Source organism: Marmota marmota, unplaced genomic scaffold (assembly GCF_001458135.2).
Source record: "Marmota marmota marmota unplaced genomic scaffold, marMar, whole genome shotgun sequence".
NCBI lineage: Eukaryota > Metazoa > Chordata > Mammalia > Rodentia > Sciuridae > Marmota > Marmota marmota.
The window spans coordinates 13,452,577-13,468,619 of NW_026000205.1; the positions used below are offsets into that span (position 1 = coordinate 13,452,577).

The 16,043-nt window shown below is 39.4% G+C and overlaps 1 protein-coding gene across 4 annotated transcripts in view; it reads left to right on the forward strand.

Annotated features, from left to right (window-relative positions):
• Positions 1 to 16,043, forward strand: part of Cep89 (centrosomal protein 89) — a 61,460-nt gene that overhangs the window by 27,647 nt on the left and 17,770 nt on the right. For 3 of the 4 annotated variants that reach the window (XM_015496928.2, XM_048790978.1, XM_015496929.2), the window contains 7 exons: positions 4,230 to 4,258; positions 5,555 to 5,597; positions 6,722 to 6,940; positions 8,112 to 8,257; positions 11,869 to 11,919; positions 12,085 to 12,168; positions 14,115 to 14,218. In XM_015496928.2, the coding sequence (XP_015352414.1) occupies positions 4,230 to 4,258; positions 5,555 to 5,597; positions 6,722 to 6,940; positions 8,112 to 8,257; positions 11,869 to 11,919; positions 12,085 to 12,168; positions 14,115 to 14,218 (676 nt within the window). The remainder of the gene's footprint in view (positions 1 to 4,229; positions 4,259 to 5,554; positions 5,598 to 6,721; positions 6,941 to 8,111; positions 8,258 to 11,868; positions 11,920 to 12,084; positions 12,169 to 14,114; positions 14,219 to 16,043) is intronic. The other variant, XM_048790979.1, reaches the window with a different exon arrangement.

A 16,043-nucleotide genomic window follows, 5' to 3' on the forward strand; every position in this document is an offset into this window, starting at 1 on the left:
TGGACACTTGTAGAAAAGCCCCACACCCTAAATTCTAATTCAGTGGCTCTGGATCAGGCCCAGAGGTCTATATTTTCAATAAACAACTTGGGGAGGATGAGGTGAGTGATCTGTGGACAGTGGATTAGGAACTCTGACTTTTATTCATTTGGTTCTTTGTTGTTGTTGTTGTTTGTTTTGTTTTTTGGGGTTTTTTGGGGGTTTCTCGGGATTGAACCCAGGGTTTCACACAAGCACTCTACCACTGAGCTACTCCTCCCAGCCGCATGGTTTGGTCCTTGACTGGTATGTCCAGGTGACAAGAGGCTTAACAGTTACCTAACCCCTCTTCTACTCAGTCTGAGAGTGTTTCTCATAGATTACTATGAAGATAAGTTAAATCACACATGTGTAAAGCCCTGCACCTTTCATCAGTGCTAATGATGAGTATTGTTTAAAGCTTTGCTAGTCTGGTGACTTACTCTCACTCTAGGGAGACTCCTGTGGGGAAGACCAGAGACTGAAGTCCTTTGGTCAAGGCATCAGGTCTCTTGGTCAGAGCTGCCAAAGCCTTGCCCGTGGATATCATTCCTAGGTTCTTTGTGGACTCTCTCTTTGACCTCCATAATTCCCTCCTGCTGGTGCTTTCTCTTTCTCCTCTTTAACATCCGATTTGTCGGATGATACCTCTCTCCACATATCTACCTCTCCTCATCTGACAAGCCACCCCAGTTGGCTTCTCCCTTCATTACTCCACCAAGCCAGAGACCTCCATGTTGTTAAATGTAACAGATGATTTTCTAGATTGATCTTATGTGATTTTTTTTTTTTTAATACTGGGGATTAAACTCAGGGACACTGGACCACTGAGCCACATCCCCAGCCCTATTTTGTATTTTATTTAGAGATAGGGTCTCACTGAGTTGCTTAGTGCCTCTCTTTTGTTGAGGCTGGCTTTGAACCTGCTATCCCCCTGCCTCAGCTTTCTGTGCCACTGTACTCAACATCTGACGTGACTTCCTAGGAGCAATCCATGTGGTTCCTTGTACTGTCTTCAAATACACATCTCCCTGGCCTCAGTAACATCTCACCTTCCTTGTGTCCTGCTTCCTGGGGGGATCCCTTTGCAGGCTCACCTTTCTTTCCTGCCCCTTAGATGTTGACATTCTCCAATCTTACTCTAGGCCCTTTTCTCTACGCTTCTAAGCTCTTGCACCCTCCTTCCCTGCTTCAAATGCTATTTGTGCTGGGTTCTTCTCCCTGCTTCATGTCACCAGTGCTACAATTTGATTCTGTTGGTTTATCCACTCAGGCAGCAGATACATGTGTACCTATGGAGTTTCCACCATGTTTTGGTACCACTGTAGCAGCCAGCACAGACTTCTCAAAACATGAACCTGATAATGGCCTCATGCATCCCACACCCTTTTGACTTAGATCTTTTCCATGGTTCCTTATACCTGGCACTCTGGTGTTCATTTGTTTCCTTAGCTTCATGATGTCCCTTCTGCATTGGAACTTTGTACATGGCATTTGCCTTCCCACCATCTTAGGTGTCCCTTAGGTGTAAATGTGTGAAAGGGGGTAGCAGGTGGGTTGTGCGCCTGACATTTCTACATTCACATAGATTGGAAAGAAAATATGCTAACCTGATAACTATGGTTAAGTCTAGGAAGGAGAAGACTCAGGAGATTATGGTCGTAGAAGAGTTTTGACTTTTCTGTATCAGAATTTTTTGACAGCAAGAATGTATTCATGTAGTATGAACTTTCTAGAAAGATTGGGGTAGTATCCAGCATGACATCTTGGATATAGTGAGATACCCAATATAAAAGTTCTTGTTATTTTAATTGTATCTACCCCTTGCCCATACAGATAAGAAAAATGAGAAGGGCAAAGATTGGAAATCTTTTTGAGAAATGTTAAATAAGAAAATAGGAAATAAAATATATACAGAGAACCAAGTGAAGCACACATACATTAAATACCAGAGTGAACTTGGGGTGATGTCAATTGTGAATTTAATCGTCATTAGATTCTTTTTCTGAAAAGTTTATGACCAAGATGAAATAGAGATCATTATTTTCTTTGGAGAAATAAGTGACTTGCTTTTTTAAATCTTTTATTATGATAATTTTGAACATGTACAATAGTAGAATACAAAGTGAACTCCCACCACCCCATCACCCAGTTTCTACAAACTGTCAGCATTTTACCATTCCTCATTTAATTCCTCAACTATATTATGTGGATATTGTGAGTGGGAGGGGGGGACTGGGGATTGAACCCAGTGGCTCTGCCACACAGATACGTTCCCAGTACCACTGCCCTCTGCCCTTTTAAATTTTGAGACAGTCTTACTAAGTTGCCCTGGCTGCCTTGAACTTGTGATCATCCTGTCTTCGTCTTCAAGTTGCTGAGATATCAGGTGTGTGCCACTGCACCTGGTTATTTTGTGAAGAATTCAAGGGGGATACAGAAGACTTCATTAAATATGAGTGCATCATACTGTGGCATCGTAGGATACCAAATTAAGATTAATTTAAAAGTGTTATTAAAAATGTAAATTTGACTGAGGGTGTAGCACTTGCCTAGCATGCATGAAGCCCTGGATTCCATACCCAGCTCTAAAACAAAACAAAAGGGAAATATTTTTCTTGTGTCACTTTAAATATTTTCCTCATCAGAAATGTATTCATGTCGGGCTGGGGATGTGGCTCAAGTGGTAGCATGCTCGCCTGGCATGCGTGCGGCCCTGGTTTGATCCTCAGCACCACATACAAACAAAGATGTTGTGTCCGCCGAAAACTAAAAAATAAATATTAAAAACTCTCTCTCTCTCTCTCAAAAAAAAAAAAAAAAAGAAAGAAATGTATTCATGTGACAGAGAAGACAGAGCTACTTGTCCTTCCCTCACATTCCAGCTGTGGAGGAGGGCATATAGATGGTAGACTGCCGTCTAAGGTGCTGAGGGGAATAGCAGGAGGCACTGAGAACAGGGGCGTGGTTAACATAGCTGACAGTTAGAGAAGGTTGCCAGAGAGGAGGACTCAAGGACAGGCTGGGGATCTCCAGGTGATGAATGGAGATTTATAGCCATTGGCATTTATAGCCATTTCACAAAGGCTGCCCCATAACACTTCACCAAAATCAGTTTGTTTAGAAACCATAGTTAAGGATGACTTTTTGGTCAAAATATGTTCATCAGCCAAGTGTGGTGTACATACTTATAATCCCAGCAGTTTGGGAGGCTGAGGCAGGAGGATTGCAAGTTTGAGGCCAGCCTCAGCAACTAAGCAAGGCAGTGAGACCCTCAAAATAAAAAAATAAAAGGAACTGGGGATATGGCTCAGTGGTTAAGTGCCATTTTGTTCAGGTTCAATTTATGGTACCAAATAATAAGTTTTTTTTTAAATATTTTTTAGTTCTAAATGGATCTTTTATTTCATTTATTTATTTATATGCGGTGCTGAGATTCAAACCCAGCGCCTCAAACATGCCAGGCAAGTGCTCTACCACTGAGCCACAACTCCAGCCCCAATATAATAAGGTTTTTACAGATAAGTTGATAATTCAGATGACCCGGGAAATAGATTTAGAATCTTGCATGCATCTTTAAGCATGTTTATCAGCTTTCTGAATTCTGTGGGGTTTTTTTTTCTATTTTTTTGCAAATTTGTTTCTGTTCATTTTTAGCCAGTTATTTATACTCTGCAAACCCATAGTAGAAAGTTCTAAGCAACCAGATGTCCAACTTATAACTCTAGCAAAGTATACAGGCAAATTCATCCTCTTCCTGGGGTACCCGAATGACTAATGTGTGGAAGATGAGGACTCGGGCAGGGTTTGTTTTCGTATGTATCACTGAGGCAGTTCACTTCAAGGAGCAACTGTTTTTCTGATCCAATCCAATGCTAGTTGGCTGGGTAGGCAGAGAGAAGTCAAGCCTTGTTCTACACGGTCCACTTGGAGAACAGCAGAAGGAATTTGAGGAGCCCAGCTTGGGACATTGAGAGATTTGGCCTCTGTTCTGCAATTATGTGAGCTACCACAAGGGCTCAGGTTTGAGCCTGATAGAGAGATGAGTGAGTAAAAGTCAGGCTCCCTGCCCTGCCCAGGGACCTAACTGCCAGTGGCCTTGCAAAATCTGTCTCTGCCAGGGGCTCATCTGCAGGAAACAAGTTTTTATGATTATACTCTTCTATGTTGTCAAATCTTTTATCTACCTTATTTTTTTATTTTTTTATCAGATAGTAAACACTCTGTTCTGAATTTAAAGGTAAGCTTATTTTTTTAAATTCATATTCTCAATAAATAGAATTTATACTATAACTTTTAAATACTCTTGGGAAAAAAAATCTTCCCATCAGATTTTTTTCCTATTGAATGTTTCTTAAGTACATTTAAAACATGGAGGAATTTCATGCTTTCCATAGTTTGGTAATGAAAATAATGTATTGAAAAGTTAAAAATTGCATAATTGTAGAATAATAGACAACCTTAATTGCCAACATGAAAGTAGTTCTTGCTTAAGTTTTCAGTTGTGCCATGTCATAGGAATTTAAAAATTAAACATTTCTCAGTAGAGTTAATTAATAACCTTATCTACTTTTTCAGCAGAAATTAGAAACTTAATATCACACTGATACACAATGGAGAAATTTAACAGAATTTTAAAGCCTTCTTTTTCCTCTGAGATTTGGATTGAGAAGCAAGAATGTATTATATTCTTTTTTCAGCATTTGAAAACATGCTTTGCTCCAATTAATAGTGTTCTTTTTTCATTTCTAGTGAGAAAAGTTTCTGTTTTTATATTTCTGTGTGGCATTTATAGCCATTTCACAAACTAGCTTGGCGTAGTGGTGCACACCTGTAATCCCAGTGGCTTGGAGCTGAGGCAGGCATTCAAAGCCATCCCGAAAGTTCAAAGCCAGACTCAGCAGTTTAGCAAGGCCTTAAGCAATTCGGCAAGACCCTGAAAAGGGCTGGGTATGTGACTCAGTGGTTAAATGCCCCTGGATTAAATCACTGGTACCAAATAAATAAATAAATAAATAAAAAGGAGCTTGGTATGTGGCTTGGTTAAGTGCCCCTGGGTTCAATCCCCAGTACCTGCCCTCCCCCCCCCAAAAAAAAACGAAAGAAAGGTTCTGAACTGATGTCCTGTCATTCATGGGACCAACATAGAAAAAAACAGTCTCTGAATTCACAGGCAAGACAGAAGAGAGTTCAGACAGGACCTGCTTCTCTGCCTTAGAGGTCCTACCAGGAGGGAACACCCCTTAAGGTTTAGTTACAAGAAATAGTGGCAATTAAAGTTTTGTTTTGTTTTGTTTTGTTTGGTATCAAGGATTGAACCCAGGGGTGCTTAACTTCTGAGCCACATCCCCAACTCTTTTTATTTCATTTTGAGACAGGGTCTCACTAAGTTGCTAAGGTTACCCTCAAACTTGCAGTCCTCCTGCCTCAGCGTCCCCAGTTGCTGGGATTACAGGTGTGCACCACCATACCCAGCTTAGTCCACTTTTAGAAGGTGCTGGGACTCTGTACTCACATTCTCCTGTTTTTTCCTTAGGATGAAAAAACACCATTATGTGAAAAACCTCCTCCTTCCCCAGGTATTTGCCTTTTGTTGTTCATTATGCTTGAAAAACTTAGTTTTAGAGAATACCCAGAATAGTCTCATCTGAACATAAAATTCACCTTCATTTTCTTATAAAGGCTCTTTGTTTCTCTGCCCAGTGTTATTGGACTTGAGAAGAGGTGTTTAATTGTTGAACTCTGCCTTTGTCTTCAAAAAGGTCCAAATACTGGGTGGTGGGTGTATGTCCACGTGGGATGTGCTGAGGTCCGGGTATGTAAATGGGTGCTGTGCTCAGAGATTGATGTTTTGTGGGATATACCCCCTGTACAGTTTGGGGAGTCTTAGTAGCTTTCAAAGTGGATTTTGTAATTTGGAGAGGTTATGTCTCACATCACTAATCTGAAAAACCCTATTCTAATCTGTCCTTCATATCTGACTGTGTTTTCACCCTCCCTGTTGCCGTGTTTTTGGCTTCACAGGCCAATTCCCCATTCTAAGAACCTTGCTGTTCAGCTTTTGAATTTGTTATTAATCAGAATCCTTCACAGTTCTAGCCTCAGGCCGCATTTACTGCCTGAGATAGAATGAGCATTCCAGCGAGCTGAGGAGAGGTTGGCTTTCTAGACCGAGGAGGGCCGAAGAAAGCAGGAACAAGGAGAAATGGATTAGTCACTTCAAAGTGACTTTCTTTGTAACATGGGCACTGGGACAGAACAACAGGAAAATGACCAAGTTTGAGAAATTTGTTGTAGTTTCTCTGTCCTGAGGTTAGATAACTTAGTTGATTTTTTGTTTGTTTTTTGGTGATGCTGGGGATAGAACCCCAGAGCCTTACGCAGGAGAGGTGAGTGCTCTACCGTTGAGCCACATCCACAGCCCTAGATAACTTAGTTGAAACAAACAGTTCAATGACTTGGGGCTTTAATATGAGTGACTCCATTGTAATTTTTAGTCTGGTTTGTTGGGGCCTCGAACAGCACCTTATTCCAAAACAATGGCTCCATGGCTTTTATTTAATATGTTCACCCTTGATTTTCCACCCACTCCACTGCCCACACCCAGTCAGCCATTGAGCTGTGTCAAGTTTTAGCCTCTGAAGCCTACTTTCACTTGTCTCTTCCCCAATTTTAAAGTGTTTTTTTCCCTCTACCTTTTCAGATGTAACTGGTAGAGCGCGTCAAAGATGTGTAGAAATAACCAAAGAAAAGTTTGAGGAATTAAAAGAAGAAAATTTGCACCTAAACAATAAAAATCAAAGCCTTACCGTTGAGCTATGTGCAATAAAACAAGCAATGAAAGAATTACAGTTAAAACTAAAGAGAATGGAAAAAGACAATGAAAGGCAGAAAGAGGCTGAGAAAGCATCCTCTCAGGAAGGTTGGGACAAGTACACTTCATTCATTTTAATCTCTATTTTGACAGTTAATGTTTCATGTTGTATATTTGTTGATACTTATGTGGATAACTTATGTTGTCATATTTAATAGTCCTTCATTACTATCTTTATGCTTATTGAAATTTGGTTTCATCTGCCATGTGGTTTTTTCATTGTTATGCTCAAGAAATTTCAATACTTTTGGAACTTGATGCTTTATTAGACCCAGTATCTTATGTGTACATGTATTTTTATCATTTTTTGTCTTCATGTGCAACATATAAAAGTGCCTTTTTAACCACATACTTACCAGTGATGAAGAGTATACTTCCTTGCTAATTAGATAATCAAAAATAAAAAATATCGTTTAAATTTGTATTTCTTTTATTATTGATGACCTTCAATGTATTTTTTTTCCACATCTTTGGAGGCCATTTTTTTTTCTCTTTCAGAAATTTGCTGACTTCAAATTGAAATAGTTTTCTTTTTCTTATTTGTAGGCATCTTTACATATTAAGTCATTTGTCATGTATATACTATTTTCTTAGTTTTTGATAATTCAACTTTATCTTGAGGGTGATTTCCTTTTATGACCTTATTCCCTAGATGTCAAGTGGTTTTTCTAAGTTTATATAAATATTCACTGATATTTTCTGTTTACATTTTTCTATTCATATAATAATAATATTTGGCCTTAAGTAAACGATAAGTTTTCTTTTTACAGAATATTTCTTAGGAGCATTTATTTCTGATCTTTATGTAATTTGTAATTCCATTTATGTTTATTATATATTTGTGTCATTTGCAATGTTACTTTGTGGAATCTATTTTCTATTATGTTTTCTAATAGACATTGCATTTATGTGGGAAGGTTATTCTAACAAATTTTCTGTTTATATTATCTGGAAAAATGGCTGTTTCTTTCCAACTTAAATTTTTTTTATTTTGCCTTATTGTACATGCAACAATTTCCAGAACAATATTGACTATCCAGTATTAAAAAGTGTTGTAACTACTATTCATTTATTTTATATAAATCTATATGTATATATATAATTTATTTCCTCTGTAAGCTTAAAAGGGAACAAGAGGCAAAAGATTAGTAATTTATATAAAATTCTGATAAGTTTAGTATAATTTATAGCATGATATTAAATTGATTTTTTTTTTCAGGAGTTACTGCACCTGAATTACTTTATCTAAGGAAACAAGCTCAAGAACTGGTAGATGAAAATCATGGGTTGAAAATGACTGTTCATCGTTTGAATGTAGAGCTGAGTCGTTATCAAACAAAATTCAGACATTTGTCCAAGGAAGAGGTAATGTTTCTACTTAGAAAAATCAAACTTTTTTAAGCCTTTAATATTAAATTGATTTCCAATTCTGAGGGGTTTTTATGTACTATAATTTAATGTAAAAAAGATGCATCCAACCTGACACAGTGGTGCATGCCTGTAATCCCAGTGTTTTGGGAGGTTGAGGCAGGAGGATCTCAAGTTTGAGGCTAGCCTCAGCAACTTAGCAAGGCCTTAAGCAACTTAACAAGACCCTGTCTCAAAATAAAAAATAAGGGGGGGGGGCATGAGAAAAATGGAGGAACTTTTATTGAGCAAAGGGTAGGGAGGGGAAGGATGGTGGTATGGAGGCAGGAAAGATGGTGGAATGAGATGGACATCATTTCCCTAGGTACATGTATGATTGCACATATGATGCAACACTACCTCATATATAACCAGAGAAATGAAAAATTGTGCTACAATTGTGTACAATGAATCAAAATGCATATTGCTGTCATATATACCTAATTAAAATAAATTAATTAATAAAAAATAAAAAGAGCTGGGGATGTGGCTCAGTGGTAAAAAGATATGCCAAAGCACAGTCTTTCTTAAGAGCATTCTATTTCCTTTCTTCTTTCCCTTTAATATAGGTGATAAAGACCTTGGGGAGACATTGATACAGTATAGAAGTACATAAAGTAAAAGACTGAGCCCATCTCAGTTGCTCCATTTGATTTCTGTTACAGCTGCTATTTGCCAATATACAAACTGAAAAAAAAAAAGAAGTAGATGTTTATTGATAAGAGTGGTTGCAGAATTAAGTTCTACAGACTCTTACTAAGCAAGCTACATATTAGATGTTGTGAAGAATATAAGATAAGAGCAGGTCTGGGCCCCTGCTCTTAGAGAATGGGAGGTGCACAGCTGATTGATTGGCTCTTGCTGGGGTCAAGGAAGGGAAAGCCATAGGCACACAGCATTATTATGTGGCTTCTGGGAGTTTAGGGCCTGTTGTTTTTGGTTTTGGTTTTTTTGTTGTTGTTGTTTGTTTGTTTTTGGGTTTTTTGTTTGTTTGTTTGTTTTGGTACCAGATATTGAACCCTGGGGCACTTAACCACCAAGCCACATCCCAGCCCTTTGTTTTTTATTTAGAGACAGGGTCTTGCTAATTGCTTAAGACCCTTGCTAAATTGCTGAGACTGGCTTTGAACTTGCAGTCCTCCTGCCTCAGCCTCCCAAGCTGCTGGGATTACAGGTATGCACCACCTCGCCCAGCAGGCCTGTGGGTTTCTGAGTTTTTTTCTTTTCTTTTTTCTCTTTTCTTTTTCTTTGTGTGTGTGGCGGGGGTATGTATGTGTGTTAGGGATTGAACCCAGGACCCTGTGCATGCCAAATGCTCTACCACTGAGCTTCACCCCTAGCCCCTGAGTTTCTTTTTGAAGAGGGACTCAAGTTTGATTTTTTAAAAATAATAGCTTAGACAACAGGCTAAATCTCCCCTATATGAAATGCTTGAGACCAGAAGTCTTTCAACTTTTGAAGTTTAGGGATTTTAGAATATTTACGTAAACTTTACCTATTGAGCTTCTCTAATTGGAATTTTTTAATAAGTTCAGATTTTGGAGCATTTTGGAGTTTGGATTGTCCAATTAGGAATGCTCAACTGGTATAATTCACATGCCATTCATTTCACCCTCTTGGAATGTACAGTTGAAAGAGTTTTACTGTGTCCACCAACTTAGGCAACCATCACCACAGTGAATTTTAGAATATTTTTATCCCATGACGAAATTTCATACCCATTAATGGTCACATTTACTTTCTATCTCTATGGATTTGCCTATTTTGAACATATCATATATATGTAGAACCATACAATGCATGGTCTTTTTTGACTGACTTATTATACTTAGCCTGATACTAATTATCTTTTTTTTTTTTTTCTGTTTTGGTGCTGGAGCCTGAACTCAGGGCCTCATGCAGGCTAGGCAAGCACTGTAGCTCTGAGTTACACCCCCAGCCCCAATATTAACTTTTAACAACAAAATAAAGCTTCAGGGTCACATACTCCAAACTGTGTTGCCTAGATTGGGTCCTTCTTCAGGGTTATGGGTGAGGCAGGGCAAGCAGGCCCATTGATAACCCTCTGGACACCCCCACCCTCCCTTGACTCCCCTGCACACCCTTTTTCTACCCTGTGCAAATGCCATATTTTTTTGTGATCACTCTAGCCAGAAGTAATGACCTCTCTTTAAATCATAATAGACTGCCACTGAGCTACATCTACAGACCATTTGTCTACCTACCTACCTATCTACCTGTCTACTACCTACCTGCCTACCTACCATTCTAGCCATCTATTTTTGTGGTATTGGTATTGAACCCAGGAGTGCTCTACCACTGAGCTATATCCCCTGCCATTTTTTATTTTTTTATTTTGAGACAGGGTCTCACTAAGTTGCCCAGGCTAGCCTGAAACTCCTGCCTCAGCCTCCAAAGTTGCTGGAATTATACACATGTATGATGGTACCTGACTACACTGCACAATGACAATAAAAAAGTCATTTGTATTAAAAGACTTATCTCTGTTATTAGACATAAAATCCTTGAAAACTAGGATTATGTTGTAATGTCCATAATGACTTCACAAGTTCACAATGTTCATGGAATGAATGAGTGATGAGATAGATGATTAAGATGAATATGTGGGAAACTTTTTTATTAAATAAGGAATAGCTCTATTGGGATATCTGCTTCTGTGCCAGGCTTTCTCTCTTGTGTAAACAGAGTTTGGGGAAGTCGAGGAGACTAGAATTTTCAGGGCAGGAATACCAGAAAGGAGGGAGCTCCGTAGATAAAGAAATGCATAAATCTGCATGGAATTCCTTGTGTCTTTTGTTAAATACTAGTATGCACACATGTAGGATGGAGCCCCGTTAGACCAGCAGAAAACAAGTACAGGAATCTGTGAATTGAATAGTTCCCAGAGCTCACATAGCACAAGGAGATCTTTGACTTCTGATCGCCATAATGGAGAGACCTTGTTGAATGCTATGACATTGAGCACAGAGCCCAGAAGGGCCGTGCTTTAGGAGTGTGGCTAAACTAGCCTTTCGGTAAGGGTTATTACAGACCCCACCAGATTATTTTCACCACACTAGGATGAAAAACAAGCCTGAAAGGAACAAGCTGATCCATAAGATCAGTGCCTGTTTAAAACAAACAAACACACACACACTCAAAAAAAAAAAAAAAAAGAGAGAGAGAGAGAGAGAATAACCAAAAATCATTAAAGAAAGACAACAAAATCCAGACACCATGTAACATTCACAAAGTCTAGCATCCTAATAAAAAATTACTTACGTTTCAGATAGTATTGTTTCAGATAATATTGCATCAGTGTTGATTTTCTGATTTTCAGTATAGTACTGTGGTTAGGTAAATGAATGTTTTTGGTTTTAGGAAATATGCACTGAAATATTTAGAGGAAAGAGGGCATTACTCTCAAACATTGCAGAAAAGTTTTTCTCCTTTATACATTCATGCAAACATAGGGGTGAATGATGCTGGTCTAAATTAACCATGTAGAAGACTTAGAATTTCAGAGGAAGTATATTTTGTTTTGTCTTCAATATGTGTTTTATTCTTAGAGCTTACATACTGAAGGCCTCCCATCAAAAGGCCCTATACCACCCTGGCTGGTAAGTAAAAGTTATTTAATTTCAGGCCAATATTTTCTGGGCTGTGTTTGCATACCTATTACAATCTATTCTAATATAAGTATGTCTTCTTGCCTTTTTAAAATTTTGCCAGTTGTGTTTAGATGTAAGAAATATATTAACCACCTCTTACTCCATTGTCTTCAGTTGGATATAAAGTGCCTTTCACCGTTGTTGCTAGCTTATGAAGATAGAATGAAAGAGAAGGATGAGCTCAATGCCACCCTCGAGGTAGGTTGGCAGATGTCTCAAAAGATTGATTTATAAAAATAAGACTGGTTTCCAATTTTGCAGGAACATTCTGAAGGTAAGTAAGCATGCCCAACATGTGGTAGGTATTCAGTTTGTTAAAAGAAGGAAAGGGGGAAGAAAGGAAGGAGTATGGAAGTGGGAGAAGGAGGGAAAGAGGAAGAGAGGCAAGGAGGAGAGAGGGAAGATGGAAGAGAGTGATTGGCCGAGCAGGGGGGTGGGCATGGGGGGAGAGGTATGGAGGGGCAGGAGGTGCTGCACTGGAAACCATGGTTATAGCCTGGGCAACCCCACGTGGACTAGGACCTTGGGTGCAGAGAACTCAGCAGTAGGGAGACACTTCTCTTATGGGACTTTGCAGCTGCAAATACCACAATTTGAAGAGACCTCTGGGCAGGAAAGAAAAGTAATAGGCCAGGGCCATGATAGGCAAACTTCAATGCTTATTAATTCCAAGAAGAACTGACCCCAGGGAAGTCAAGTAATTGAGCTGTTGAAGTGGTTAGGAAGTGAGGTTTTCTTAATTTGTGCTTTGTGGAAATGGCTTCTGGAAGCAAAGCTCCTTCTAATTGTGCAGGAAAACAAGCGCAGGCGTTACTTATGCCTCCTATACCTCTGGGTTCTTCAATTAAGTGGCCAAATAGATCTCTAGAATTGGAATTGGAAGAATCCAGAGAGAGAAGCGTTGGTTTTTATGGAATCCTGAGGAAGAAGGGTTCTTTAAGAGTCACCCAGCCTGCTCTTCGCTTGTGCTGTTCCATGTACGTGTCCTGGGAAATGCAATTTTGAATCTTTTCATCTAGACTTAGTATTGGACACTTAGTTTTTTAAAAGCATGAATTAATCTAGTACTAATTGATCAAAAATCAATCCTGATAATAAAATTGCTATTTTTACACTCTTTCTAAATCAGGATCAGCCCACTTTTTCTGTAAAGGGCCAGTTAATAAATATTTCAGGTTTTGTGGTTCGTACAGTTTCTGTTTGCAGCTATTCAACTCTGCTATTGTAGCATGAAAGCAACTGTAGACAACATGTAAACACTGGGTGGGTCTACAGTGCATTAAAACATCAGGTGAATGGACTGCCCACTGTAGTTTGCCTGACTCGGTTCAAAAGAGAGCCAGGTGGGCTGGCAGCTATTGGAGAGTAACTGGGTAGAAGAGGAGAGGAAGCAACTTGGCAATGCTGCTGAGACAAACAGGTGTAAGCATAAATATCTAATAGTTAGGAGAAGAATATTGCAAAGCACCCCAGAGTAAATGTTGGCACCCAAGATTCTTATAAAGGATAGTGCAGGACACTGAAGCCAGACATATACTGGCCAAGAAAAGCCATGGTGGAGAAGGAGGCCCTGGTGAAGTGCCATAAACATCATTAGGAGCCTAAAGCTGAGACTGAACCACAGATCTGGATTCAGAGTTATAGGGACTGATGCCTTTTAATAAAGAGGCTTTAAGAGCCTCCAGCCCCCATACCAACTGACCAATTCCCCATGCAAATGGGCATTCATTAAGTTCTTATGTTTTACATAAAACCCTCCTATTTATCCTCTAGAGTCTCTAAGGAAAGAAAAAAACTGCAGTATTTATGGGCATCTTAGCTTTTTTTTTCTATTGCCCTTTTAAATTCTTCAAATATTTCGCAATTATAGAAAAATGTTTTCACATCAGGAGTTGGATATTTAAAAAGCCAGGTTCTTTGTCCCTGTGCTCCATGACTTTGCAGTTGCCTGGTGCGTTATCTCACTAGACTTTTAGCTCTCTGAGGGCACATGGCACTGGGACGCAGAGTTTAAGGCTGGTGCTGGGGTGAGGCTTTGCCAAATGGCTATGACAGTGGATTGTAGGCATAGCAACAGCACTAGAGCCAAGAAAGAGAAGTGCACGTGGATGTGGATGTTACAGTTTACATAAATTTTATTTCAGGAGGAAATGAGAATGTTTAGGATGCGAGTCCAAGAAGTGGTGAAAGAGAATGAAGAATTGCACCAAGAGTTAAATAAGAGTAGACCTGTTACCAGTGATGAATGGCAAGTGATGGTATTTCTAGTATTTTGCTAATTTAAAATGCAAGAGAATAGAAATAAATTTTATGAAATCATCAAGTGCATTAATATATTTTCTTTTTAACAAATATATTTTAAGGGAGTTTCTTAGAAATTAAGGCACTATAAAATCATAGTAAACTATTCTAAAATGGTATTTTTCTTTCTTTTTTTGGTACTGAGGATTGAACATAGGGACACTACCACTAGGCTATATCCCCAGCCTTTTTTTAAATTTTAAAACAGGGTTTTTCTAAATTGCTGAGGCTGACCTTGAATTTGTAGTCTTCCTACCTCAGCCTCCTAAATTGCTGGGATTACGGGCGTGTACCACCCTTCCAGCTTCTGTTTTTATTTTCTGAGGTGGTATTTCTCAACTCCTCTGGTCACTTCCAGGACTTTGGAATATAAAGGATAAAGCCTACACACATGACAGCAGATGTTCACCCTCTACTCCTCTTTTCCAATGCTGCTCCCATCCCTGGAGGCCCCTTCCACACTCCTTATCTTTCAGGGCTCAAATGGTGCTGTCATTAACTCTCCCTGAATGCAGAGTTAGTGCTCCTTTGTCTGTTTCTGACATAGTCCGAAGCATTTGCCCTGTCCTGGTACCTGGTACGCTATACCTACCTGTCCTGTATGTCTCCACTCTGTGTGTCTGTTCTCCTTTGCCCTCCTCAAGGGCAGTGACCACATCCTGTTCATGTTGGTATACAACTGCATCCAGCTCAGTAAAACAAATGCCCCTATAATGAAGTAGAGGAAGTAAAACTCATGAAAAGTCTTAATGGCGTTATCCAGGCAAGGCTAAGAAGATGATTTGTTTTGGATAGGTATGAGACATTTAGTATTTTTTAAATGTCTTAATGTTACTGAAAAAATGAAATATTTTCCATTATGTTCACTGATTGATATGTCCTTCAAGACTGGCGTGGGCATCCACTGGACTTTGGTGCACTTGATTTCCCCTGTTGAACTTGGATTGTCTTCTGTCGGGGTTCCTGGAAGGTTTCTCCTGTTAGTGCTCCTTGAACAGCACCCAGGACAACATGCCTCCAAGGGCCTTAGGGAGAATCTGGAATCTTAGGTTCTTTTCTAACTTTGTTATAGCCATGAGTCAAGTTCCTTTATGTTTCCTTAAAATAAAAATAAATCAGTAAGATAAAATAAAGGACAGCCCTGCATTCAAATCCCTGGTCCTGCCCAATTCCCCAGTCCTGTTTTTATTGAGATTTTAATTTTACCCTCTGCTCTAGGGTGGTGGCTTGTACAGCGAGGGGGGTGAGCTAGGGGCCCCTGGGCTCTGAGGCCCTGTGAAGCCCTTCCCCCCAGCTCCTGACTGCTCCTTTGTGCCTGCCCAGGCGTGCAACTCCTAGACCTGCACATAGACTTCACACTTCAGTAGAAGCTTGTCTGTTTAGTTTCCGATAATTTCTGAGTAAATTCCTGGGCTGTAGCTAGTCTCATCTTAATTTCACCTGATCAGCTGGGTAACTTCAGCTTCGTGGGCTGAAATGGAAAGGAGTATTAAACTAAATCTGAGGTTTTCAACTTTTTTTTTTTTTTTCCTTAGGGATAAAGGAACCCTTTCATTTTAAATAGAAAGGAATAAAGGGAGGAAGTTGAGGGAGAAATGAATGAGTGAACTGATGAAGTAAAAGTCTCATAAGGATGTCCAGAATGTAATGGGTCAAAGTGTAGCTGCTCTGTGAGACAGGAATGAGGAAGCTAAAGAGGCCAGTGAGACTGAGGCCCCTTCTCACAGTGCAGATAGCAGGCAGGAACACCCCAGTGATAAGGAGCTAGTATG